At 36.6% G+C, this 27,691-nt stretch overlaps 1 protein-coding gene across 1 annotated transcript in view; it reads right to left on the reverse strand.

The window, feature by feature from the left end:
* UBE2G1 (ubiquitin conjugating enzyme E2 G1) overlaps positions 1-27,691 on the reverse strand; it is an 88,572-nt gene that overhangs the window by 13,131 nt on the left and 47,750 nt on the right. Inside the window, exons 2-5 of the mRNA XM_069603180.1 lie at positions 13,805-13,907; positions 6,533-6,630; positions 3,374-3,552; positions 510-632 (exon numbers count right to left, since the gene is read on the reverse strand). Of these exons, the coding sequence (XP_069459281.1) occupies positions 546-632; positions 3,374-3,552; positions 6,533-6,630; positions 13,805-13,907 (467 nt within the window). The 3' untranslated portion in view covers positions 510-545. The remainder of the gene's footprint in view (positions 1-509; positions 633-3,373; positions 3,553-6,532; positions 6,631-13,804; positions 13,908-27,691) is intronic.

Consider the following 27,691-nt stretch of genomic DNA (forward strand, 5'->3'; position numbering starts at 1 on the left):
ATAAAGATCAGTTAAAACAAGAAAGGTAGATATTTAATGGTCTTATCAATATATTACAATCTATGGTCTTTCTTTTTTAAAAAAACTAGGAAAAACTTAAGTCAATCTTTATCACATATAGCACAGTATGAGAAAATGTAAGAAATTTCAATGCCTAGTTTAGTCAAAGATGGCAGACCAAAAGGTAAAACAACGAAAATGTAGCAAAAACAAAAGAAAAAAACAAAAAAGCCCTCTATAATGAGAAATTTTACCAACAGTGAACTACTACCATACTAAATCAGTTTAACACGGAATATCTAGTTAAAAACATCTGGATTTACTGAAGGAAAAAGCAAGCAGATGACACTAATCTGCTGAGAAACAGCAGATTACTGGATACTACCAATGAAAAATGAAGCCAATGAAAACAAGCAATTCAAATACCCAAAATCACACATTTTCTAAAAACACTTATGTCATGTATAAAAAAGGCAAAAGAGTAGGACGATTTTTTTAAATGAACTTACCCTGAAATAAGTGAAGTTACAGCTGTTGAATAAATGTCACTCAAAAGCAGTCTCTTGGCTTTTTCTTACACAGCGGGCAACTTTCCTTTTGAATTCTCCATTTCTGTCTTCCCTCCATTCTTTCTGTAAGTACAAAAGTAATAGCAAGTGATTTTATGCAAACTCCTCTTACAATCTCAAATACCTACTTTAATTTTGAACGTAATGCTTTGGCAATGTGAACACGTTTAAAATATTAAACAGTTGATAAGGTAGAAAACACTTTTGCAAGGCACTCTGCCAGGATACATACAAATTATTTCTATAGGCAAAGTCTCTTTGAAAACGGAAAGGGCCATAAAAAGCTTTAGCAATTTTGTATTACACTGAAAAGAAAGCTACAACTTACAAATAAGATATCCAGGCTATCTGAACGATCACCAACTCTACTGGAAGCAACCAGAAAATAAAGTAGACAGAACTGTGCCTCCTATGTCAAGCAGATGGGTGTAATGCATCATATTGAGATGATACTGAGTAGTATTTCTAGTGGGGGAGGGGCCAGGACATGACAGTAACAAAAACACTATGACTGCCAGGCACATGGAAATGGAACACAAAACAGCACTAGCATCCTTTCACATGAGAATAGAGCTGATTTTTACTTAGCATGTGAGCAGCAGGGAATTCGCACTAAAATGCCCGGCCTATTTTTTTTCTCCTGTATCGTCCATGTAGGGACAGCAAAGACTGCAGAAACCTTCAACACTTGTTCCTGCAGAGGAAGAGATCTGAACAATTTTCTCCCTCAAAGCAAGGCACCCCAGTAAGCCAACCATTATAGTAAATTATGAGGTAAACTATAATGTGGAAATGCAGAGAGATTTGTAGATATTTGATGAAGTCTTTGCGAATAAAATGTTATTGTCTCTAATTACCTCATTATCATTTCTAAGACATTTTAAGAAAGAGCAATTCCAGTAAAGAGGGGAGGTCAATACCAAGGAGAAAAAAAATCACCTAAAAAGCACACTTAGCAGAGGGAATTGAGACTGAGAGCAAGGGAGATCAGGTAGAAAAGTATTAAAAAGATCATACTGGAATTATTATTATTTGAGTGCACCATGCAGCATGTGGGATCCTAGTTCTAAAACCTGTGCTCCCTGCATTGGGAGCGTGAAATCTTAACCACTGGGGCCATTAGGGAAGTCCCTGCAATTACTTTTGTAAGATATAAATCCTCACTACCAAAGAAAATGGCAGTGAAGTCATCTAATAATGGGGGGGAAATTTTCCCTGGAAGACGAAAAGTACATGAAAGAACAATAAAACATGCAGCCGAGCAGAGAAAGCAGTAGCCCAGGGAAGTCTCAGTGGGACCCAGCAAAGAGAACCCCAAAGTTAAAGCTTGGAAACGGCAGCTTGAAGTCAGTAAAAAGTGGGTTTGAAAACTGAATGACAGGAAGTTTGGCCTTTCCTTCTACACACACCCCAAATTTTAATGCCTTCCTAAAGTAGTGATGATGATATATAGATTTTATAAAAATATCTGAAGACCACTAGAATTAGAGCTCTAGGTATGGGTATTTGGTATGGAAAGTAATTACTTCTTCATTTTGGCATTTGACACCTCTCTTCCTCCAACTCTTACTTTTTTTGTTTCACTCTTAGTTTAATATCTGGCTTATCACTCACACACTGCTGAGGAGAACCAATTCTGCACACATACACTCCTTATGTTGTTTGGACTGATACTTGACTAAGCATAAAGTTAGAATGATTTTCTGTCAGTGTTTACTTCAATTCAATTACTAAATTGAAAAATTCAAAGCCAGAGATTTGAAAGGCAGTTATATTGCTCCTTGGCCTTTTGGCTAAGATCAAATGAAAGGTGGTTATATATGTAGTGTTTTTCTACAAGTAAGATTTTTACCCCCAAGTTTTTATGTAGATCTGAATTAATAAGAGGAAAAAAAAGGTGAATTTAACCTGCTGGCTTTCACATATCCTAACAAAGTTTCCAAGAATTAGAACAAAAGGATTTTTAAAGAGGAATAGATGACTGAGGAACTAGGACTATTCTAGATTTTAAAAAAAGACTAATAAAACATGAATACAGGACTTCCCTAGTGGTTAAGACCCCAAGCTTCCACTGCAGGGCTACAAGTTCAATCCCTGATCAGGGAACTAAGATTCCATATGCCACACGGTACAGGCAAAAAAAAAAAACAAAAACAAAAAACATAATTTTTTTAAAAGGAAAAGAAGGAAGATTGAAAAATAAAATTAAAAGAGTAATGTAAAATGAGAAACCTATAATAAAATGATAGGAAACACCATCCTTTAAAAAATAAAAAACTAGGTATAAATAAATAAATAAATAAATAAATAAAACATGAATACAAAATAAAATAAGCTCCTAAATTCTGGGTTCTCTCTCGCTCCCTCTCTTTGTTCTTAGGAGATACATGCTGAAGTATTTAAATATAAAGATCTGTAAAGCCTTCTCAGTTTAGCAAATAATGACAATAACGTTAATAGTAACAACAATGCTGCAAAATCTCCACAATTGTGAATCTATGTGTAGGGTATAGGGTAATCCAACGTTTTGTAGGTCTGAAAGTTTTAAAAATAAATGCTTGCAAATAATATGGACCTAATAGCGACTAGATATTAAGTATAATATTAGTTTTACAATTATGTAGGATAGCATCCCTATTCTTAAAAGGTACAACTTCTGGCAGTAAAATAAGATTTATGAGAAAAATAAGTGAAAATAAACAGATATGTCAATAAATATCCACAAACACATACATATAAAAGTATATAGTTTTAATCAAGCTTAATTAAAGGGGAGAGCAGATGTGTCCATGTGACCACCTTACCGCAGCATCAACATTAGCAGGTGAGTCTCCATTGGGGTCTGCCAGCATAGAAATGACACTAATCATGATGGTTTCCACGGTGTGAATAGGCAGCCAGCGTTCCTCTGGCTTTTCATAACCATATTTATCTTCTCCAGGTTCGTGAAGAATAGAAATGCATACATCACCATTTTTATCAACTGCAAAATTAGAGAGTAAGATTACAGTTTCAAATACTTTAAAAAATTGGCTATACATAAAATACATATTATTTGATATGATCCTGATTCCCATGGTATTTGTATAAGATTCAGTACCACTGTTCCACTGAATAGATACAGAAGTTAATTTCCAAAATGGAACCTGTTAACCTTTTAGGAAGGCCAGAGATTTTACCAAATAGGATCCACCTGACAAACCCAAAAGAAATGTAAGCTATCTTTTTTATTTCTGAAAAATTTCAAGTTAATATGTAGATGGTACCTAGCATTTACATGTAATAAACATAATGAAATAAATGGTACCTATTGAATCTGTTCATTTATACCAAGTATATGGTCCAAACACCAGAACTGAGTTTCTGTTATGATTTCCTAGTTTCCCTAGCAACTTACTGATTGAAATTGTTGACAGTCAAAGGTCTAAGACTTTCCTAAGAAAAAAAATGAAAAATAACATCATAAAATACTTTTTAAATCACATAAAGGCAAAATTATATTTTCAGGGAAAAAACACACACAAATCCACAAAGTGAAGTGTCCAACTCTTTGCGACCCCATGGACTGTAGCCTGCCAGGCTCCTCTACCCATGAGACTTTCCAGGCAAGAGTACTGGAGTGGGTTGCCATTTCCTTCTCCTAAAAGACCATGTTATATTGCCAGTGAAAACTCATCAGCATACATTCATTAGGTCTCTAATCTATAAACCTATTTTAAAATCCAAGCCATAAATTAATTGTTAATCAAAAGGGGGAACTGGAGTCCTATATTCCACTAACTTCTTTACATTACACAACCAAATCTGCAAATCCTATAAAAACGAATAACAATACTTATGTTCATTTCTGACTTCCTACCTAAAGTCCAACAAATTTATGATAGGTATAATGTTACAGCGTATTTTTCACCTCTGGGGAAACAGCATTAAAGCTTGTATGCATTGTGGCTCTACGACTAATGCTTTCTGAATGCACGCTGTATACCAGCCACCCACACTTGACACAGGGAGTTTAGCAGTGAGTGCAGCATTTAAGACCCATGCCTTCAGTGCACTATACATGAGCTATTCTGCAATTAATGCTCCTTATCCCAACTCACCTACAGCTTCTAATATAATCTGTTAACTAAAATGAAATGACTAGACCAAGAAGCAAGAATAACAACAGTAAAACTTGTAACAGCACTATGAAGTTGAACAGAAAATGATAATATAGTGTTAAGATATTTTCCTCACTTACGACATAATATAAATTTTTCCTTGAGAAAAGGAACTCATATGTTTTTGAGAACATTTAATATCAAATGTTTGTACAAAATTATATCAGAGAGAATCGATTTAAGATCCATTTTCCTTTTATAGAAATTGTTATAATTTAGCATCTTTAAAATTTTAACATCATGTCATTTCATTTTAAACATACAGAAAACATTTTAAACCTCTTAGAACAAGGCTTTTATGCTTAATAGGTATTACCTATTAAAATTGTAGTATCTTTTTTAAAGGCAAGATAACGAAGTGAAATAATTGATCTGATAATTGAGTGAAAAGGCCAGTGCTATCATTCCTCTTAATAATTAGAGTCCATGTATTGCTTTCATATATATATGCTCTCATGTAACTCACAAAGAAACTAAGGCTCCAAGAGGCTTTACCAACAGTAACATAGGCTAATTCATGCAAAAGACAGCATTCAGAAACTTTTTGTTACATTTTCCTTTCAAACAGGTGCAAAAAAAATTGACTATTACACACTGAATAATTCAAGAGAAGGCAGGGGAAACTGCCAAGAGCCTAGGAAGAAATGAACCATATGTTCAAGCAACAAGGGGCGGATGTGGTCGATTCATGCGTCCATACATTGTGCAGGACTATCACTAATGTGTTCTACCAGAAAGAAATTCTTTTTTTCCCTTCATACTGGTGCAAAAAATAACTATGTCTTCTGTGATCACTGCTACCTAAGATGTGATGAAATATGGTGGCCTCCTTGATTCCATAGTTTTCCATTCATCAGTTCTAGTCTCTTCTAAGACTCAGCTGTTTTTCAGGTCACTGAGTTCTATTACATTTCCTTGTAATAAAGCCTTGGTTTATTCATGCATCCATTACTCTCACTGATTTTTGCTTAAACTAACATAGAAGGGTTTCTCCTCCTTGCAACACAATGTCTGGGTTATGAGAAGTACAATGCAGACTGGTATAACAGTCTAAAAAGACAACACTGATTACAAAATACTTACAGTCAAAATACTTAGGAAAGAAATTCTTGCAAGCTCAATCATACAAAACAAGGCCAAAAGTTCAGGGAGACTGTGTATAAACATAGTTTATCTAGACTAACCTTTGGCTCACAAAGTGAATTTTAAATGGTTGTACAACTTTGGGTAAAAAAGTCAATGTCACCATTTTATGCACAGCACTGTTAGATACTTTCCAAAGATCTAAACACGCAGTTTATCTCATTTGACCCTATCAATCATCTTATGACATAAGTAAGACATTCCTTTTTCTTATGAAGAATATACATAAATAGTTAAGAGTGTCCATAGTCTAGGAGCTAAGATGAGAAAATAAAAATTAAAAATCCAAGTTTAACTACTTCTGTGTTCTCTGTAATAGCCAATGAAGCACATCATACCTTGGAAATAATCTCCTCAATTTTAAGACCTCTATTAATGCTGAGTATCACCCATGAACTCATGAACATCTCAGCTGTGAACATCACGGCTGAGAACTAAGTAAATAAACAAACTTTTTCCATTTCATCCATTACTCTTCTTTTAGAAGGAATCTAATCCAAGACCATGTATATACCAAACACAATGAACCTAGTATAAAAATTCCAACACAATTTCACTGAAAACTACATCTTACTTATTGACCTTGAAAACTTCAGTGACAGGCTTGCAAAACTTCAGTGTCATACTTGCAAATGTAAAAGTAAAACTAGATAAACTTACCATTTGGATGCCAGATTTCTGTAATGAATTTCATTTTAGGAGGCCGAAGGGGATAATCTTTGGGGAAAGTGAGATGAGCTTTAAAAACACCACCTTCACTGGAAAAACAAAAACAAGTTCTTGCCTGTAAGCTCCTGCTTATAAGTAAGATAGTTATTACAACAAACATAAAACAAGGGTGCTTAAAAAAAAACAACAAGGATGCTAGTGCTGACATTATAAACGAAACAGATAATCTGGATTTCAAGCAGTTTACTTACTCAAATACCAAGTTTAATAAACTGTCATACCTACCACCTTATTAAACTCTCAAAAAACAGTAAAATGAAAGAAACAGCGTTAAAAAGGCACCCAGATGAGATCTCGCTACTGTTGTGCTACACACATCTTTTTATTGCTTCCCACTGCACTTAAAACTCAAATGTTTAACATTGCCTATCAGGGTCAAGTTGTCAATTTCTCTATATTGATCTCAACTTGTCACTCTTCTCTCTCATCCCAGTCATTCCTCTTTCTGTTCTTTAAACACAAGCTTTTTCTCATCTGAGAGCTTATGCATTTTCTTTATTGCCTCTCTGGAAACAGTTGTGCTGACCTCCAACCATCCATCCATCCATTTATTCATCTTATCATTTAACAAGTATTTATTCAGTCTTTATGTGCCAGACCCTGGGAGTTTAGCAGTGAACAAAGCATAGTCTCTCAAGTAGTTTATATTCGGGTGTGTTTCAAAGTAGTGCTGTGCAACAGAACTTTCTGCAACTGGAGATGGTCTATAGTTAAACGTTCTCCAACATGGTAGCCACCAACCACTTGTAATATGGCTAGAGAACTTTTTGGGCAACCCAATACAACTGATGAACTGAATTTTTAATCTTGTTTAATTCTAATAGCCACAAATGACTAGTGACTGCTGTGCTTAAGAACTGTTCCTAAATAACGGTCAAAACAACACAAGTCAATGTTGCAGAAAACCAATGGAAAAAGTCAGCCTTATGGGGCAAAAATGACAAAGTTCCTGACTAGTGACCTTGGTACCGCTGTTTCCTCTGCTTCAAAGGCGCTTCTCCCTTTGTTATATTCAGAACTCAGCCAAAATGTTGCCTCTGAGAAATATTTTACTTGGCTACCAATCCTAACTAGCCCCTGTGTCCCTCGATCATGTGGACTTCTTTTCCATTTCTTTACTGCAAAAGAAATTCACACCTCTGATTCTTTTATTATAAGATAAATACCCCATAGAGCAGGCTCAGATGCAGGGTCATCTGACTGTGTTTGTTTCAGATCAGTAATAATAGAATTCTAAGCTCATTAAATGGTTTTCATTCATTAAACAAACAGGCATTGATTATCTACCTAGAGAAGGCACTGCTGTACGTAAAAGGATATGACAGAGAACAAGACATTAGAGATCGCTGATTTACAGCACTTACCATTCCAGGGTCAGAGGAAAATATCAAGTAAAGTATCAGTAATAAATACTGGAATGAAATGAGCAATCTATTGTTACATTTCTGAAAAGTATCTACAGAAAGAGCCCATTTGTCTTTAAGAAGAAAAAGTGAGGGTATGTTTGTATAGAAACAGAAAAATGTCTGGAAACATGACACCAGTACACAAAAATGGTTAACTCTGAAGCACGGGCTAATGAGATTCTTTTACGTTCTGATTTGTACATTTTGCTGTCACTTGAAGTTTTAACGAAAGCAAGTATGTATTCTCATTACTTTTTTCTGATCACAAAAGCAAGATGGCAGGATGGTGTTAAAGAAAGGTAGATCATTAGCACCAAATACTTCTGAATTCTTAGGAAAGGCCACTGGGCTCCAAGTAAGCAACATGTTTCTCTTTATGCTTACATACATGCTTCTTTCTATGAAGTGTATGAAGTATACAGAGAGTCATAATGTAAAATATTTCTGATTATAGGTTGTGGTTTAAAAAAAATCACTTCAAAAGCCACAAATACAAAAACTAGGCAAGAATCCATGTAAAAGAACATCAGAACAGCTACCACAAAAAACTTTAAAAACTGCTATATAATTACAGATATATCATATGACATATATGATTACTAGCATGATGTTCTAGGCCAGTTCAAGTTTCTTCTATTAGACTTCCCTTACTGTCTTTGCATTAAATGTATAAAAATCTTACAAGGATAAGAGCCTATCATTCTACTTTGTCAGATCCTATCAGCCATATTTACTTTCTTTAAATGATATACCACATGTTGCCATCAACATTGTTCTTTTACATATTCCTTTTCACATCTGTCTTCTGTTTATTCATTTTTACCTGTCACAATTTATCTATTACCTTCATAAAATATTTGGTGGCTTCCAATGTTTTTACTACTACAAACATTAGAACACTGAACATTCTGAACACTTTCTAGGCACAAGGTTTTACCCTAGAAATGAAACAAGATGAAGTTTAAATAACTGTTAAAAGTCACACAGATAATAACAGTAGTAGACTCAGGGAAGTAAACAAAGATATTCTCCAAAACTCACATTCTTAAGCACTAAATGATAAATGATACGGTACTGCCATTGATCAATCAATTTCTAAGTCACATGGGCACCAGGTTCATTCCTTCCGAAAGTTCATTACAAAATATATAGCTTGTGCAGCTAAGTTTTAAACAGACTGTATAAGAATTTTGTTACTGTAAAAGAATATTAATCTGAGAATTTGGTTAGTCAACTCTTTGTTTTCTATATCATCAAGATAAGGCAATAACAAGCTACATATAATCTTCCAAGATTCTACAAATTGTTCACACCATTGCAAAGGTAGGAAACAATATAAAACATACTTCTTGAGCACACCAGCCAGGACTGATGAAAAGAGATGCAGCAAGAGTTACCCGCCATTTACTAATGCAAGTTTATAAAATTTATAATTCACAGTGAAACCCATCTCCTAAAGTTTCTTTCAAAACCTACTGCTGCTCCTACCTGATATTATTCTTTCCGTGGATATGGGCAGCTAGTCACACTACTTGATAATCATTAGTCTGAAAATAGCAGGTTGTCACACCAGTTTCAGATTATTTTTCATAGAGAGAAAACCTCAAGAATATTTTTAATATCTCCAGAAACATTAATTAATGGCAAGTGTTAGTTACTCAGTTTGTGCCCGACTCTTTGTGACCCCATGGACTGTAGCCCACCAGGTTCCTCTGTCCATGGAATTTTCCAGACAAGAATACTGGAGTGGGTTTGCCATTTCCTTCACCAGGGGATCTTCCTGACCCAGGGATCAAACCCAGGTCTCTTATATTGTGGGCAGACTCTTTACTGTCTGAGCCAATGGCAAGAGCAGCAATAAAAAGTTAATACTGTGTAAAGATAAATGTAACAGCTAAATTAATACTCAAAGCAACTATCAATAAAGGAATGCCTGAATATACCAGTTATTGACACATGGATTGTAAGGAGTGTGGGGCGCCCTCTGGTGGCTAAATGAGGGTTAATGACACCACCATGAACTACACTAGTTTTCAAAGAATTTTAGTACAGCAATCATTCTATTATTACAGAAATGACCTAATTAATTACTAAGTGATGGATCAATCACTTAGGTTTGCTCACATTAACTACTTTCAATACTATAACGCCTCCTCCCATTACCGGCCTCTCTATTTCTCCTATTACTTACACTTGAGATCTGTGTCTCATTTCAAGCAACACTCATCCGACAACCACAAGAAGGCCTCTACCCTCTTCACTCCACTGAACACCAGTAATTTCCTTACTGTTAAATCAACAGCATTAAATACCTGATTCTTGGGGGCATTTTAGAAAGCTTCCTTCTATAAAACCTTTTGTAAGATGTCTGGCTAACTTCCTCTGCTTTTCTCAGGGCCCTGTCCTAGGCACATGTGCGCCACCCCCTGAGCAAGGCTGTTGATCTCCCTACTTCGGTCCATTTCTTACACTATGCATGCACGCATGCTTCGTTGCTCAGTTGTGTCTGACTCTTTGAGACCCCATGGAGTGTAGCCCACCAGGCACCTCTGTCCCTGGGGATTCTCCAAGCAAGAATACTGGAGTGTGTTGCCATGCCCTCCTCCAGGGTGTTTTCCCAACCCAGGGATGGAACCCCATCTCCCACACTGCAGGCAGATCCTTTACCATCTGAGCCATCAGGGAAGCCCAAGAATACTGGAGTGGGTAGCCTATTCCTTCTCCAGGGGATCTTCCTGACTCAGGAATCAAACCAAGGTCTCCTGCATTGCAGGTGATTCTTTACTAGCTGAGCTATCAAGAAAGCCCCTTCTTACACTATAGACCGCCCCCTCCAATTTTTTAAAACAATAGTTTAAAACATTTTACTACAGAAATAAAATACAAGTAAGCTGAAGGAAAATAAAATTTATAATTCCAAAGTTATGATACTTAGAATCTGATGCATATTCTAAAATATAAACCTGACAACTCTTGATGTAAAACTCCCCAATGGTTATGCTTTGTCCTCAGGACAAAAGAAAAATCCTAACTCCCCTGGTGGACTGCTGTCTAAGGGGTTGCACAGAGTCGGACAAGACTGAAGTAACTTAGCACCAGCAGCAGTAACAGTGTTTACAAACATCTTCTAGCCCTCAACTCTCTAGCCAACCTCATTTTTTGAAATTCCTTATAGTCGTTTTGCTCAGTTGCCATCCCCTTGTTCTGTCCCTTATTTTCCAGGCCTATGTACACAAACATTTCTTTCTCCCTATGAAATGCTCAATCCCCAGCTTCCCTTCCACTTATCCCCATCTCCTACTTATCCCCATCTCCTAACCCCACTGCTACTGCCAGAGTATCTGTCTAGTTAATTCTTACTCTAGCTATTGACAATCCAAAATCTCTTCAATCCCAGAATAATTAAACCAAATGTGGCAATCTCATTCATCTTGCCAGTTACCGGGTAAGGAATGATGAAGCAACTTGATTCCAACAAATGAGACAAGAGTCTGCTGGAGAGCTTCCAGAAAAAAGGCTTTTCTACACTGGAATACATAAAAAATTACTTTTCCTACTTTTTTGACTTTAGCTCACTAAGGCTTTTTTTTTTTTTTTTAATTTTAATTGGAGGCTCTATTCTTATTTCTATATAAGAAATACATAAAACACAAGCAGAAACTACTTTCACTTCTTCCTTTTCAGCATACTCTGAAATGCTCAAAACTGTTGTAACCATTTTACTATCTCTGTCAAGAAAACAAATTTCCTTATTTTCTAAGACAGCTAAAATCAGATTTCTTTTGCTTATACTGGAAGCCTACTAATACAGTAACTAACTCTTCAGTTCTCACTTTAGACATCTCCTCCTCTGGGAAAAATTCCCCAACACACTGAAAACCTGCCACAAGCCCAGTAAGTTCTCACCATATCCCAACACCTCCCTCCATCATGGCTGTTCCCAAGTGTATTAAATAACTACGCAATGAGCAGCTTTGCCAACTAAATTGTAACCGCTTTGGAGCAGCACCTATTAACTGATTTAAGCCATGTTCGTAGCATCTAACATAAGAGTGCTCAAAAACATTAGGAAACAAAATGAATGAGTAGTGTAAATGCCTACAATGCTTTATTTTTGAAACAATTCTAAATGGGAAGTTGCTAAAAGGGTTGGCCAACACTCAATAAATCTTAAACCCACTTCCTGCAGGCTTTATAAAGAATTTCATAACTTCCAGCATGTGAGTTTTAGAAAAGGTCATTCATAAAAAGGAATCATATCCAGGTAAATTTGGATGATAATTATAAGGTCTGTCAATGGCATTAAGGCTTCATTGTTCACAGGATGTTCAAAGTATATTTGGCACTGAGGTTAAACTGTAGCCTGGGTGCAGTCAGTGCTCTCATCAGTAAGGGACAGTGAGGAAGTGGCAGCCTGTCAGCAACTCCAGAGGAGCTGCCACAAAGGTTTCTGTTATCCACGCCTCAGATAGACAGTCAGCACTTTTAAAATGTATATGAAAGGCCAGAAACAGGTTTTCATTGGTAGGAAGGATGGCCTGTTAATTAGTACAATGAGTATTAAAGTGTCTTTCTTTCCTGAAGCTGAAGGGACACAATATGTATATGGACCAGCTAGTAACATTTAGAGATGCTTGCCACCATCTCATGAAAAAAGTACAAAAATTATGTGAGGTCCTTAGAGATGGGAGGTCAAACCTGGATGCCTCACTCATTTTCTACTCAGACATTAGTTTAGAAGAACTTCTCTTGTTATCACACACCAACTTTAAGATTAACAAGATTCTGTCACTGGAATGTTGCTGTGTCTCCCTTGAATAAACCTTCATGCAATGGGTTTTGATTTAGAAACCCAGAACAGAACCTCCTCAGGCTCAGAAGCCAGGCACAAGTATGATTTTGTGTGCAAAACTTGGTAAGAAATAATATTAAGGTTGTGGGGGAAGACCTCGAGGATAGCTTTCATTGACTACTGTTATCTACCAAACTATCACTGTAGAGTGACTAGATTGAGTTATCTTAGCTTACAGCAATTACCAATGCAAATGTACCATTGGGAAATAAATCAGCAAAAATTTTGATCAGCAATAGTTGTGACAAAACCTAAATCATTTTTTTTCAGACCTTAGAAAACCTCCCAATCAATACTACAGCTCAACTGTGTATGTCATATACCAGTTTGCTCTGGTATAGAACTAGCTCTGAATTTTCTCTTCCATCAGGTTGGGCAGGTGCAGAGGGGAGGCAAAGGAGTTACCATTCAGAACATCTAAAATAAAACTATTTCACTGTCAAAAAAAGAAGTCTTATGTATCCAAATTCTTGCTGCTTAGTACCATCAAGGACCAAGGTTGAGTGACCAAGAATAGTTCCCAAGAAAGACCCTGCTATCCCTCAGTTGCATGGCTTTGAGAAGGTTGCTGCATTTTTTCCCAACACCTCAACTTCTATAAAAAGCATGCAACTTGTACTAGTCATTGACATCAGACAGTCATGATCCATCTTACAGAACATTAAATATTAGTAAGTTTAAGTTGACCTGCAAACACATGGAACAGAAAATCAGACTGTGTGTGGTCTCTGAATCTAAAAATGTACTACATATATAAGAAATCCATCTTTTCTTTGCTCTTTGATAACACCACACTCTGTTGTCTATCTTTGTATCAGTTAATAATGATTAATTAAAAGTGAGTAACAATCATTCTTGTAAACTGGGAAACTTCAGTTTGTCAAAATAGTTTATATTTCAATTATTAAAAGAGTTCCACTTGGATGTCAGTTCCATTATACTTACTAAAGTGTATCTGGAGGACCAATAATAAGGACTTCCCATCGGTAGAGATCATTGTCATCTATTAAACCTGCTGAAAAGCCTTCCACTGGATTTTTGTTGAGCTCTGTGGAAAAAGAATAGTTTTATAAAAAATTTTAAGTACAAAATCTTCACCCAACATTCATTACAGAACATTAAAAATTCTAAACTATTAAATGAATACACCTGGACCCATTAGCAAAATGCTACCTGATGTCAAAACCTTTCCATTTCTATAACACAAGGAAGCAATGGGTAAAGCAAGCTATCCAGAAGATCAACTTCTACCTCCCTTTTCCATCTACCCTGGTTTCCAGCAAGGTTCCTACCATTCTAAGGAGCTCTCTGGTGGCATACAGGTATAGTGGGTCAGAGAGCTTATTAAAATGCAGTTGGCAGACTCATCCCTCAGAGATTCTGGTTCAGAGGAAAATCAAACCAGTGTTTCTGATAATTCTTATGGTATGGTCTTTAGGGTCTTTGGCCTTTCCGAAATACCAATAGAGTGCCTGGTACCTTTTCACTGGAACTCACTATATAACCAATCTTAATTTATACTAGTAATTATGTATCTGCATGACTAAGTGCTCTGCATTCTTGGGGATACACGTCTACAGCTGGTGTCCATGTGTGGCCCAACAGACTCTTTGAGCACACAGAGAAGACAGACTCCATCTGTCCCGCCTGTGCATGTCGAACCTTTCGCTGGTCACAGTTTCCAGCATTCGGGAATGGCTTAAGAATAATAGCTGGAGCACAGAGACAACACTAGCAACATGAGATTTTCCTCTTCCAGAGACAGTGCTCTAGCATGGATAGAGAATGATAGGGGCTGGGGATAAGAACAAAGGCAAAGAACTAGTGAGGTGGGGGGATACAGGCCATGAGGGCCCCTGAGAGGGGCAGGTGAGAAAGAGGGCAGAGTCTGAACAGTTCCTGGAGACACAGGGCTTAATAAAGTAATGACCCATCGATGGTGGGCATCATGTTAGGATTTTTAAGAAAGCTCTAACAAGATATAATTGACATTCAGTAAATTGTAGGCATTTAAATTATATAATTTCTTACACACTGATATATGTACACAGCTGTGAAGCCATCACCACTATCACGATTAAGTGTGTATGTGTTGTGTATAAATACATGAATCACCAACAAGAGGTGCTAGTTGGCTCAAACTGAGGAGAGAGGACAAAGCGCACAGGAGAGCAGCTGAGAGAAGCTGCTGGGCAGCCGAACAGGGCTGTAATCCTCACATAAATCCTGCCATCGTCCTCAAGGAGCTTGGTCCCATGGTAAGCAAGTGCAACACAACTCAGCGTGCTATAAAAAACTGAACAAAGCGTGTTATTAACTGAGAAGAAAATATTTAATTTTTTGAGGAATCAGAGGTGTTTATTTCAACAACTAAGATTTAACACCTCAGCATGCCAGTGAAACCCAGAGAGAGCCAGAAGTGAAAGTTTATTTACACTTAAACATGAATGGCTTCTTTTCTCAAAATCTGAGGGAAGTTCTTTTTTTTTAATTTCTAAGTCTAATATTTTTGCCTAACTGGAAAGCAGACTTTTATAAATAGTTTTAAATCAGTACCGTGTTGCAAAATATAAGAAATGCAGTTTTACTTTTAAACAGCCATTGTAAGACATTCTTTAAATACTGAAAATGCAAAGAAGCTGTATTTCAATCTGGTTATTTTATTTATGAATGCAAACATTCATGAGTGTCAATATGCTGCAGACATTCTGGAAAAGATCTGCAAGTCCCAGTTTTACTGTCAACTGAGGGGCGAGCAGAGCATCGACAATCGCAATCTGCACCGGTAATTTCTACACTGAGTTATCTCATTTCTAACCTTTCTCTGGACAAACACTAGTATATTACTCAGACCATTTTCTCCAACAATAGCTGTAAGAGTCTTGCAGAGATTTTATAATTTATCCAGAAATCACCTAGTTATTGAATCTTGCATTAGAAGTCCAGTGGAATTTTATAAACATAGGTGGTTAAATTCTTAAATAAGCATATATGGTCAAAACTACCTTTGAAAACGTCCTTATCTATAAAGTATATGATTGCTTCTCGTTATATATTTCATCAATACACAAGTTCTATAAAAGTCTTCTACATGTTCTTTGCATTCTTCTCTTCTACAGGAGTGACTGTACTGCTTGTTTCATTAAGTAATACAAGTAATGCTGAAAGATCCCCACCCATCTCGGTTTTGTCATGGTTTCTGCCCCTTGCATGGCTCCTCATAGCCTAGATCCATGGGCATTTAACAGATTTAATCTACCTATAGAGGCCAGCCATTATCATACTTTTCATGAATACTTCCTTCAAGGTCCAATTCAAGTACCATATTCCTCCTCCACGAGGCCTTCCCTAAATAACTTACCAAATAATCTTGTCTTCTGCTAAATTCCTATTAATCCTACTTTTAGTCTGTAGTGCATTCCCTGGCACTTGACTATTAACTCCTGATTCTCACAGAAGTAAAAAGACGATTACAGTGTGTATTAAATGGCCCAACATCAGTACAGGAATTTGGAGGGGCACAAAGAAGAGCACAATATAATCAAAAAGAGACAAAAGGGCTTCTAAGAAGAGAAGAGATATCTGAAATACGACGAAGGATTTGGGAGGAGTAACAGCAAGGCTTAGACAGAAGAATATATCCTATATATACTACAAAAATCTGAAATATGGAGATCAGCATGGCGGCAGAGGGCTGCAACACACCACGTAGCTGAAGCTAGACAGAATGTCAGAAGGAGGACAGCAAAGGGCCTTTATAAGCCTTGTGAGTTTAGATGTTACCCAGAGAACAACTTTTGTTTGCGTTTTATTTTGCTTTCTTTTTAAAACAAAGAGGTCATCTCATGAAATTTACTTTTTCAAAAACCAGTCTCTCAGAATGTGAAAAGTATGTGATAGAGTAAGGCCATGTGATGACAAAGAAGCCAAAAAAGGAAAGGAGGCTATTAAAGTAATCCTGGAAAGTGTATCTTTAGTATATAGTAGTGGGAATAATGATGGAAAAACATGGATACGAAGGAGGCAGAATCAACCAAACAAGATTGGTGATATAGGGAGTTTAAAAAGTCAATAACAATACATAACTCCTCAAAAAGTTTATAAGCATAGTTACCACATAACCCAGTAATTACACTTCTAGGTATATCCCCAAGAAAAATGAAAACATTTATTCACAAAGGAATTTATACTCAAATGTTTTATACTGCAGCATAGTCAAAAAGTAGAATCCAAATGTCCATCAATGAATGAATAAACAAAATATAACATACATACATACAATGGAATATAATCAAGCCATAAGAAAAGGAATTAGGTGCTGATACACGCTACAACTAGCTACAACTTTGATTGTGGCATGTTGGTTCTCAATGAACTTCAAGAACATCAAGCTAAGCGAAAGAAATCAGACACATAAGGCCACATACCCTATGATTCCTTTCATATCTACAAATCCAGAGACAGAAAGCAAAATGGGGGGTGGGGTGGGCACTGAGTGCAGTTACTGAATGAGTCTGGGCGTTTTGTGGGGTGACGAAAGCGTTCTGAAACTGAAGAGAGTAAGAGTGGCTGCATGACACTGTGAATCCCACTGAACTGTACACTTTAAAATGGCTTCATGTTATCTGAGTTTCATGTTATCTGAGTTTCAGCTCAATTGTTTAAAATGACAAATAGAAAAAAAAAATAAAAAAAAAAATAAAATGACAAATAGAGGTTTCTATGCAGAGAAACTGAGTAGGAGTCTATTCTTTTTCTGAAATGGGAATTATAATAAAGACGTGCTGAATTTAGAGGGAGGGAAAGAAATGATAGGTTTGGTTTTGTATACCTATGGGACATAAATACATTGTTTCCAAAAGAAATTTCAGCTAGAGACCTGGGGGTTATCACAATATTGCTGATAACTGACGCCATAATACTGATGGTATCACCCAAGGATGAGTCTAAGTGTGAACTGTGGAATCTAACTGAAGGAATTCTAGAAAATACCAATATCAGGGGGATTTAAAAAGAAACAGCTTCTGGAGTCTGCCCTGGCTGCAGACCCAGGAAATGTGCTTCTGGAAATGTATAGAAATAATAAAGCCATGGTGTGTTTGTGGGAAAAAAAAAAAAAAGAAACAGCTACAAATATGACAGAAGTAGGAAGAAAACCAGGAAAAAGCTAGATCAAAGAAGCCAAATAAGATGCATTCCAAGGAGAAAGTTGCCAACAATAAATACACGCTGTTTAGGAAAGAGGAGGCCTAAATTCAGTCTACTGCATTCAATTCAAAGAATGGCAAGGCTGCCCTGGGCATAGGTACTTTCAGTGTAATTGTAAAGCCATGCAGACAACACTCAATTGACAAAAAGAAGGTGAAGTAAAAAATGCAGGTTGAAATTTTCTCTAGAAGTTTGTGATGAAAAGTGTAGTAGCCATATGTAGATGAAATTCCAGTGAAATTCCATTTTAAAATCCCCTTTTTAAAATGGGAAAGGCCAAGGAAAGATGTTTAAACAGGCTACTACATTTAAATGCTAACAGATACCTCATACTGTATTTGAATACAAATACAAATAAATAATAAAGTCGGCTGAAAAAAAAAAGATGCAGATTTATTTTTTAACAGACTTTTAGTTGGAGGTGGCTTCCTAAGCAGAACACAAAACTCAACAGTCAGAACATACTACAATACACAAGGTATTTTAAATTCACTAGAGCAATTAAGTTTAAATACAAATGAGAGACTGGGAGAGAATATTTACAGTACAATAGGTAAAAGTCTAATATCCCTAATACAAATAGATTTCCTGTTAATCAAAAGAAAGGGGAAACATGCAAAGGGTAAAAATACAATGAGGGGAAATGGAAATTGCTAACATACACAAAAATCTATCCTGCTTAAGACAAATATTTAAACCAAGAAGTGTATATGCCTGAGTTTCTACTTAGATTCCTAAGATATTACAGAGAAGTTTTAAATGTGAAAAAGATAATGATACTTTTTTTCTGGATGCTACCTGGACATGAGTAAAGTTGGAAACAGCTAGAAAGAGCTCTCTTTTTCTCATATCACAAATGCTCAGACAAAATTTTAAAGTTTTAAAGCAGGCAAAACTAATCAGTAACATTAGAAATCAGGACAACAGTCACCTTTTCTTCTTTTTCTTTCAATGGGGGAATGAGTGGTATATGGAAAGAAGAAAGAAAGAGATTCTGGGATGCTAGTAATGGCGTGCTGTACATAATATTTATGCATTTTTCTTTGTGTATATTATACTTCAATTTCTAAAACTCAGTAAATCCCAAAGTATTGCTGATTGCTAAATGAGAGTTATGTATGCATGCTGTGAATCTGGAAATCACTGAGGGCCAAAATGGTCTACAAACCGTGAATTAAAAATGAAACCAAGGACAAAGTAATGTCCTTGAAAATAATGATTTAGATAGGTATAAGCAGTGGAAAATAAAGCATGAGCAGGCTTGCTATGATATAATCATTATTCAAGAATAAGACTAAAAGAGAAAAAGGAAAACACATGAAAAGTAAAAACTCTTCAATCCTGAATTTGAATCAGAAGTATCCATATGAACTCACAATAAAGCTTTAAAAATGCAGAGCTCTGTCCACTAAAAAAGTCAAGAAAAATGACCAACTTTGCAGCAATGAGTGTCCCTAGTGCCCAGAATATAGTCTCCATATATGAGCTACACTTAAATGGAGCAGGACTCTTCAGAAAAATGGGTGATTCCAGGTCTGGGGCAGGAAGTGTTCCAGGCTCAACTTTCATATCAGATGAAAAGGAAGCCAGCAAGTAATACTATGGTCATGTTAAAAGGACTCAAACTGACTGATCCCAGTATAGGATGCTAATACACCATTTTGTTATTTTGAAAACCACTTTTTTCCCTTAAAAAAAACACACACACACAAGATTTATTCTTCCTTTTCTCTACAAATAGCATTGTCAGGAAATCAAACAGTAACTACTGTTTGATCAAATGAGGTATCTCTCCCTACAGAGACAGTCCAGTTAAAAAATGAAAACTTACTGAAACCTTGCCATTTTGTTATTTTAACCTAGGCATTTTAGAAAGGACAAGCAGACATTAACATGCCTCCTGATAAATAAGCCACCACTTATGAAGTGATCTCACCTGACTCACAAACCAGAACCCCTAGACACAATTACCAATTTATAGAAAACACAGAGAAATATGTTTAAGAATATTCCCAAGATACAATTAGCAAAATCTATACTTTGGGAAATTCTAAAAGGCAAGGTTTAGAATCCTCAGTAAGAATACTGCAAGAAGCAACAAGAGAGAGGACTGAACTCAGACTTTTAAAACTGTATGACGCATGCACAGATTTAGAGGCTACTACATCTAACAATATTAAACTGTGTTAATTTTTCCAAGTGTGGTCATGCCGCATGGTTTTTTACTCCCTCTTTTTTAGGAGGTACAGAAATCTTTAGCGTTACTGAAACATTTACAGACAAATGATGATGGCATTTGGGTTGTGCTTCAAAATCACAAGGGAGTGGGCAGAGACAGATAAAACAAGACTGGTTGTGACCAAGTAACTGCTGAGTCTAGGTAAGCACATGCAGGTTCACTGTACAGTCAGTCTCCTTTGGTGTTATTATATCCTTAAATTTTTTTCTCCATAAAAGTTTTTTTTCAAACGCTAAACAGTTTCAATGTAGTCTGAAATAATGGTTTACAATATTCTGTCAACCATGTGAAAATAAACCTTCACTGGGCTTTATCAAAAAGACAAGGTATCTCAGGATAACAACATTCAAAGGCCCAAGTACATGTCATTCTATACTTGGCTATTAAGAAAAAAATAACCTACTTTAATCGTAAATACACTTTGCCAAGACCAATAGTTGACTAAGTTAAGTTACAAAGCCAAACATATTTATAGCGTAGCAATGACGTTCCTTTGTGTCTTGATGGTTGTGGTCTTCTGCTCCTGGGAATGTGCATTTCTGTCAAGGTTATTTATCTAACACACAGCTGGTTGTAAGGCGCATTTCTGCAAAGTGACTATTTTTACACTGGCTTCCGTTCAAACTGTTGAAGTCTCAGATAGAACCTTTTATCCAGACACTACCTAATTACTCCTAAGTACTGAGATGGTTTGTCAAAATAATTTTGACCTCATTATCAGATGAATAAATTGCCACATTACTTTAAAACACACATATCGCCAGAAAGCTAGTTACCAGAATTAACTGGGAAAATATCCCTGGTCTTGCAAACTTCCATTAAGTAATCAATACTGAAAAAAGTAATGTTATCAGCAAACAACCAAAGGTTTGCTCATATTTCCTTTAAAGATTTTATAAATGCATCAGTTAAATCAACTTAACAGATTTCTGGTAAACTTTAAAAGTTTTCTTACAATTAGAATTTTTTTCTTTACACCATGTCCTAGGCTAGGGCTAGATAAGGCAAGCTGATTTCCTAATCAAAAACATTTTCAGCCTAGATGAATTTCTTTTACTGTGCCTCAAGCACATAAGGAATATGGAGCAGATGAGCAGAAGAGCCCAGACATCCTATCTTGCAAATATTCGGCAATATGCTTCTGAAAGGATTTGCTGGGCAGAATTCCGGACCACACTCCCTCCTAAAATAGCACTTCGGGAAGTTCTGCTACCTGCAATGTTTCACCTTGCTTACATCCTCTTCAAACACTTATTATCTAAGGGCTCTTCAACAGTAGGCCCTAAATATGGCATTGCTTGTGCTTAAATACAGCAGCTGTCTCATATATCCCTGCCAAGATTTACTATGGCAGGAATTCCCCACAGGGCATAAATTGTTAGGCCCTGACACTACAACTATAGTCTATTGTTTTATATAAACTTCTCATTTATTTTTTAGAAATAAGCTGATAAAGACACGATGCAGAGGTGAGAGGAGAGGCATGTGAATTTCATCTCACAAGAGAAAACACAGGCCACAGTTGGGCACAGAGCATGGTATTATGTCAGTAACACCTGGGTTTGAATGCCAACTCTCTCACTATCCTTAGCGTCTTAAACACGTCATGACTCTTTTTTGAGTGTCCTTTTGCTCATCAGTAAAGTACAGTAAATCCCATGGCAGTGCTGCAGGACAGAGGAGCAATACTGCAAGACCGCCCCCTTAGAGTACAATAAATGTCAAGTGTCTGTTTTTCTCCTTTAAAATTGCTCATTAGACTATAGGCTATAAAATGAATATAGTGTTCTTCAGAATCTCAAGAACAAGCCATACCTTAAGTACTTCTTTTGGGAAATACTACCTACCCCTGAATATCACACACAACTACTTGTTTTGCCGTTGCTTGTTCTGTACCAGTTTACTCTGTACACCATACTACTGGGACATACAGATGAGTGAAGAATACCTGACACGCCAAGAGCATAAGATCTTACTGAGAACTTTTCAAATCGGCATTAAACAAAAGGAATTCCAATCCATGGGGCAGGCCCACAGCTCAGATCCCAAGGAGAAAGCAGATATGCGAAAATGAACAAAAGCAAGCAACAAGGAGAAAGGTCCTAACAGAATTCTAGTTCCTTAAACCTGGTACCACTCCTGCCCTCTTCTATAAATTAAGCATCAAATTTCCTGTTTTGTCTAAACTTCAGTTCAGTTGCTCAGTCGTGTCTGACTCTTTGCGACCCCATGGACTGCAACATGCCAGGCTTCCCTGTCCATCACCAACTGCCAGAGCTTGCTCAAACTCACATCCATCAAGTCGGGTGATGCCATCCAACCATCTCATCCTCTGTCGTCCCCTTCTCCTCCTGCCTTCAATCTTTCCCAGCATCAGGGTCTTTTCCAGTGAGTCAGTTCTTTGCATCAGGTGGCCAAAGTATTGCAGCTTCAGCTTCAGCATCAGTCCTTCCAATGAATATTCAGGACTGACTCCCTTTAGGATTGAATGGCTCGATCTCCTCATAGTCCAACGGATTCAAGTCTTCTCCAACACCACAGTTCAAAAGCATCAATTCTTCGGCACTCAGCTTTCTTTATGTCTAAACTTACTTTATGTCTAAAACACTGTCTAAACTTATCCTAGTTCAATTCCTCTTGCTAAGAGTACCCTTTTCTCTATTCAGAGAGTCATATTTTTAAACTTACATCCCAGTTGGTCTCTAGGCAGTTTTGCCTCTAATACTTTCTGTATAGCAGTAGTTCCTAGCTTTCCTTTACTCTCAAACCACATTACACAGAGGCTACAACATTCTCAGCAGGGCTGGTAGGGTATGATCGCCCCAGGAGGTAGAGGAATGGGGTAATCTGTTCACTCTGCCACCAGCTGAGGGTGAGAACCATTAACTACTTCACTCCATGCTGATTTCCTTAAGTACTACTCAAAGTAAACTAAGGTTTCTAACAGTTCCTATCGCCTTATCTGTGTGTTTTGTGTAAAACTAGGTAAACCGCTCTGCCCCTTATATCAATACATGGGATGTGTATATATGCATTGTTTCTTCCCTCATCCTGGCTCATCAATAAGTCAATGGGTTATACTAAAAGGGACTCAAAACTATTTAGAGGTTTGTGGAATTTTCTTCTCTCAGCTTCAGAACCCTTTCAGGAATTCTTTCTGGCAGTAAAAAACATGTTTGTAGTAACACAGATCAATCATATGTATAATAGTATCTTAGTTTTTTTTTTAGTCAAATGTAACCAACTTAATTAAAAATTTATGCCCCATAGTACAGAAAATGAGGTATCATTTTATACCTTAGTCACTCAAGTATACTATGAACATTAGACAGTTTCTGCCCCCTTCATTCATTTATAATACTGCCATAAAACATTTCTGTACTGTCCTGTACATCTGTGGAAGTACTACCTAGAATCTAAGCTCCTGTAAGTCGAATTGTGAGTCAAAGGAACATACATATCATCCATCAAAAGTTCAATTTATATTTCCAGAAACGCTATAGGTATATATTTCTCTACAACCTTGGATATTATCCTTTTCCTGTTGACAACTCCCTACATGCATTACCTACTTGTATTCTTTGCCTTTTTTTTCACATTAAGTGATTCAGCTTTTTTCTTATTGATTTGGGTGAGCTTTATAAGCATTATGGCTGTCATACTGCCATTTTTGTTTTAATATGTTCTTGATTTGTGTTACCTCTTTAAATTCTCATTTAAGAAGAAGTTCAAGGAGTGCAAGTTTTTTTAAAAAGTCAATCTTTTTCATAGCTCTTTGGTTTGTCTTGCTTAGAAAAAAGCCTCCTTCCCTCAAGCCCAGACTAAAATAATATTCTTGATACGTTTTACTTCCTCATGTGTAAAGTGAGGATACCACTGTCTACACTCCGCAGGTCTGTCTGAGGAACATATTCATGCACACGGTGCGCTTGGCACAGGGTAAGCCAGCACTCAGAAACTATCCCTATCCTTTTATAATTCATGTAAACATAAACACATCAATCATTTTCCCCTCCACCTATCCCCAGTATGATAAACCAGTTGTTCCAAGGCATTTTATTAAATAATCCACTTTTCCCCCAAGAGTTAAAAGCTACCCATTGGTAGATCTTGGACTTTAAGGTCACTGAAATATAAATTCACTGCTTCTTTCCACTATGGCACTGAATTCTGACTTTGGTTTCATATTTGTATATAACAGCATTTCCTTATAAAGTGTTTGACTCATCTTAAATCTACCAAGAAAAGAAAAGCACCCAAATTGATAGTTCCATTTTTTTATTTGTTATACACATAGATAAATTTCTAAATTGGCTACAGAGCACAAAGAAAGAAAGCATCCCAATATTAAAAATTAAACTCCCTACATTTCTCCAAATTTTCTATAATACTGATTTTTATGACTGGGAAAGCTTGTTTTAGGTAAAGAGAAAAATAAGAGTTTATTGGCAACGAGCCTTTTCTTTAATAAAAGTTAACTTTGCCTACACGCTCACAAAAGTATTTCAAAGTCTCCAGTAGTTTGTGAATGGCAGGGGGTAAAGAATCTGGCTGCAAGGCAGAAGGCACAGGAGATTTGGGGTTGATCCCTGCATCATAAAGATCCCCTAGAGAAGCAAATGGTAATCCAATCTGGTACTCTTGCCTGAGAAATCCCATGGACAGAAGAGCCTGCTGGGCTACAGTCCATGGGGTCACAAAGAGTCAGACACGACTGAGCGAGCTTATGATAGAAACTTAAAAAACAAAAATTAAATAAAACTCAGATAAAGTGACTGAGAGACAGTGAAACAGACTATTTCTAACTGCATGAAGAACACATCCCTAAAACAATACAAGGAAAAAATGGACTTAGTCAGGAAAAAAAAAAAAAAAAACTAGACTTAAACCCAGAAAATGAAAAAGAAAGAAGCACCAAGACTAGAAGCAGATGGCCACTGACCATCTAGATGGAAAGTTTAAGTAGTTATTACAGCAATCTGAGCAAAGAGCTGGCCTCTAAGGAACAGAAAATGTTTCCCATGCTAACTAATGGTTTGACTTAACTGCATCCCAATGGCTTAGAGAAATGAGAGGCACTGGCATATGCCATCTGATGAAGGTTAGAAAAATATACTGATTGAACTATGTGGTGTCCCCTTGCCATCTCATTTCCAGGATAAACTCTAAACACAAAGTTACAAGACTGTGTGATATTTCAGGGCCAAATGCACCTGATACTTACAACAGTCAAACTATCATCATTTACTTAAATAAGAAGTTAATGATTCATTATACAAATCTTATTATATGCTAGCATGCAAAAGTCAAAAATTCTCTTGCTGTGTCCTCAATTCTGTCACATTTAAAATAAAAAATCTACATATTAGGGTATTATCAATCTGAATGATTGATAGCTTAGTCAAATTTAGTTTTTAATTATGAAAATTCATATCCATCTTGTGCTTACTTGTACTCTAAGCAGAAAATCCTTTCATAGTTTTCCTCATAAATGAAGAACAGGTAAGCACAGGAAGTATGAAGTCCTAACCACTGGACCAGTGTCCTAACCTGGTTTGTTTTTAAGGGTAAAGGGCAGAAGCCAAATTTTTTCAAATGCATTTTCAACATATATTATTAGTGATCCACAATCATGGGACTGTTTCTTCCCTAATGTATTAGGAGACAGTGGCTTCTACGGCATCTATAACTGGGATTGGTCCAGAGTATCTCTGTGTGCTGTCAGATTTTTATATTGGACACAGGCTCAAAATGAATCAGAAAGCTTTACAATTTTTACAATAGCATAACTAAAATAAAGAGGGATATGTACCAGAATAAACAGATTGCTAGATCATGCTAGAGAAAAGGAAGCTCTTTGGGAATTTATAGAATTATCCATAAGGGGAGAGGGGAATAAATCTAAGACTTATATAATATTTATATATAATGTAAATATTACCAAAATAACTTAGTTTAACAAAAAAAAAAAATTTTTTTTTTTTTTTTTTTTTGGTTGGACTAAGCAAGACATGAATCACTGAAGTCATAGAAGGGGACTTCTCTGGCAGTACAATGGTTAAAGACTCCACAATTCCACTACAGAGGGTGTGGGTTTGATCCCTGGTCAGTGAACTAAGATACCACATGTGGCATGGTGTGCCCCATCAAAAAGAAATCATAAAAATAAGAACGACAGCTTTGTCTACATAGAAATGTAGTTACTTGAATGATGGGGAAATTACTAACATATGACCAAGCTTTAATTTGCCTTCAGTGCACATAAGTAGATTTATATCATGGACACAAAAACAGCAATGCACAAAGTAAAAACTGGAATTGTTAACATAAATGTAAGACGTTCTAACTCACAGATGCATATTAAAACAGCATGATTTCCAATTCTTCTATTTCCTCTAAGTAGGCCCAATCCCCCCGCCCATATTCTTGCCATAGGGGGGAAAAAAATCTAAACAGCAGGCTACTCCAGTTCCATTCCAAGCCTTCTTCCAGAAAGGAGAATAACAGGTGTGATTATGTGGAAGCAGCAGTGATAAATTGCTATTAATTCACTTTCTGGTATATCTCACCATCACGCCTCAAACACCTCCTCAAACCTTTACCTAAGACGTGCTCTTTGTAACCCCACGGACTATAGCCCCCCAGGTTCCTCTGTCCATGGGATTTTCCAGACAAGAATACTGGAGCAGGTTGGCATTTCCTACTTCAAGGGATCTTCCCAACTCTGGGATCAAACCCACATCTCTTGCACCTCCTGCACTGGCAAGCGGATTCTTTACCACTGTGCCACTTAGGAAGCCCCCAGATCCTCCTATAAACCTTACCAAATCAGGAATGTAAATTAACCTTCTCATCTGTGCTCCCTAGTATTTTTCTATTAGTGAATTTGCCCCAATTTAGATATGAGTTCTGTTTGTCCTTATAGCTCAACTGTAATTTAAGAGGTTCAAAGGGAGCCATTTATTTGTGGGAGGGAAGAAACAAAAACTTCTAAAAAGAAAGCTAAAGCATATGAACCCTGAATATAAACCATGTAGTTTTAAGTAAGAACCATACTAAACATATTTAATAATTGTTAAGTACTTATCATTACAGTTTGCCAAAATGATATTTAAATCTAGGCTATCCAACTGGATACACAACCACATTTGACTTTGATTATGTAAAGAGCTTGGTGTTTTGACAGTAGTGATTAGTGTTCCAACCAGATCAACTTACTCTGTTTCAAAATAGCTTCAATTCTTATTACATTATGACTCAGCTTTAATAGGCACTGCTTTCTAGCTACATTACTCTTAATCCCATTCCCTCTTAATCCTGAACAAAACAAACTACAAATTTAGTATTTTCAGATTTAGACACTCAAAGATTCCCTACTCTCCCTA

The sequence above is a fragment of the Ovis canadensis genome, chromosome 11 (assembly GCF_042477335.2).
Source record: "Ovis canadensis isolate MfBH-ARS-UI-01 breed Bighorn chromosome 11, ARS-UI_OviCan_v2, whole genome shotgun sequence".
NCBI lineage: Eukaryota > Metazoa > Chordata > Mammalia > Artiodactyla > Bovidae > Ovis > Ovis canadensis.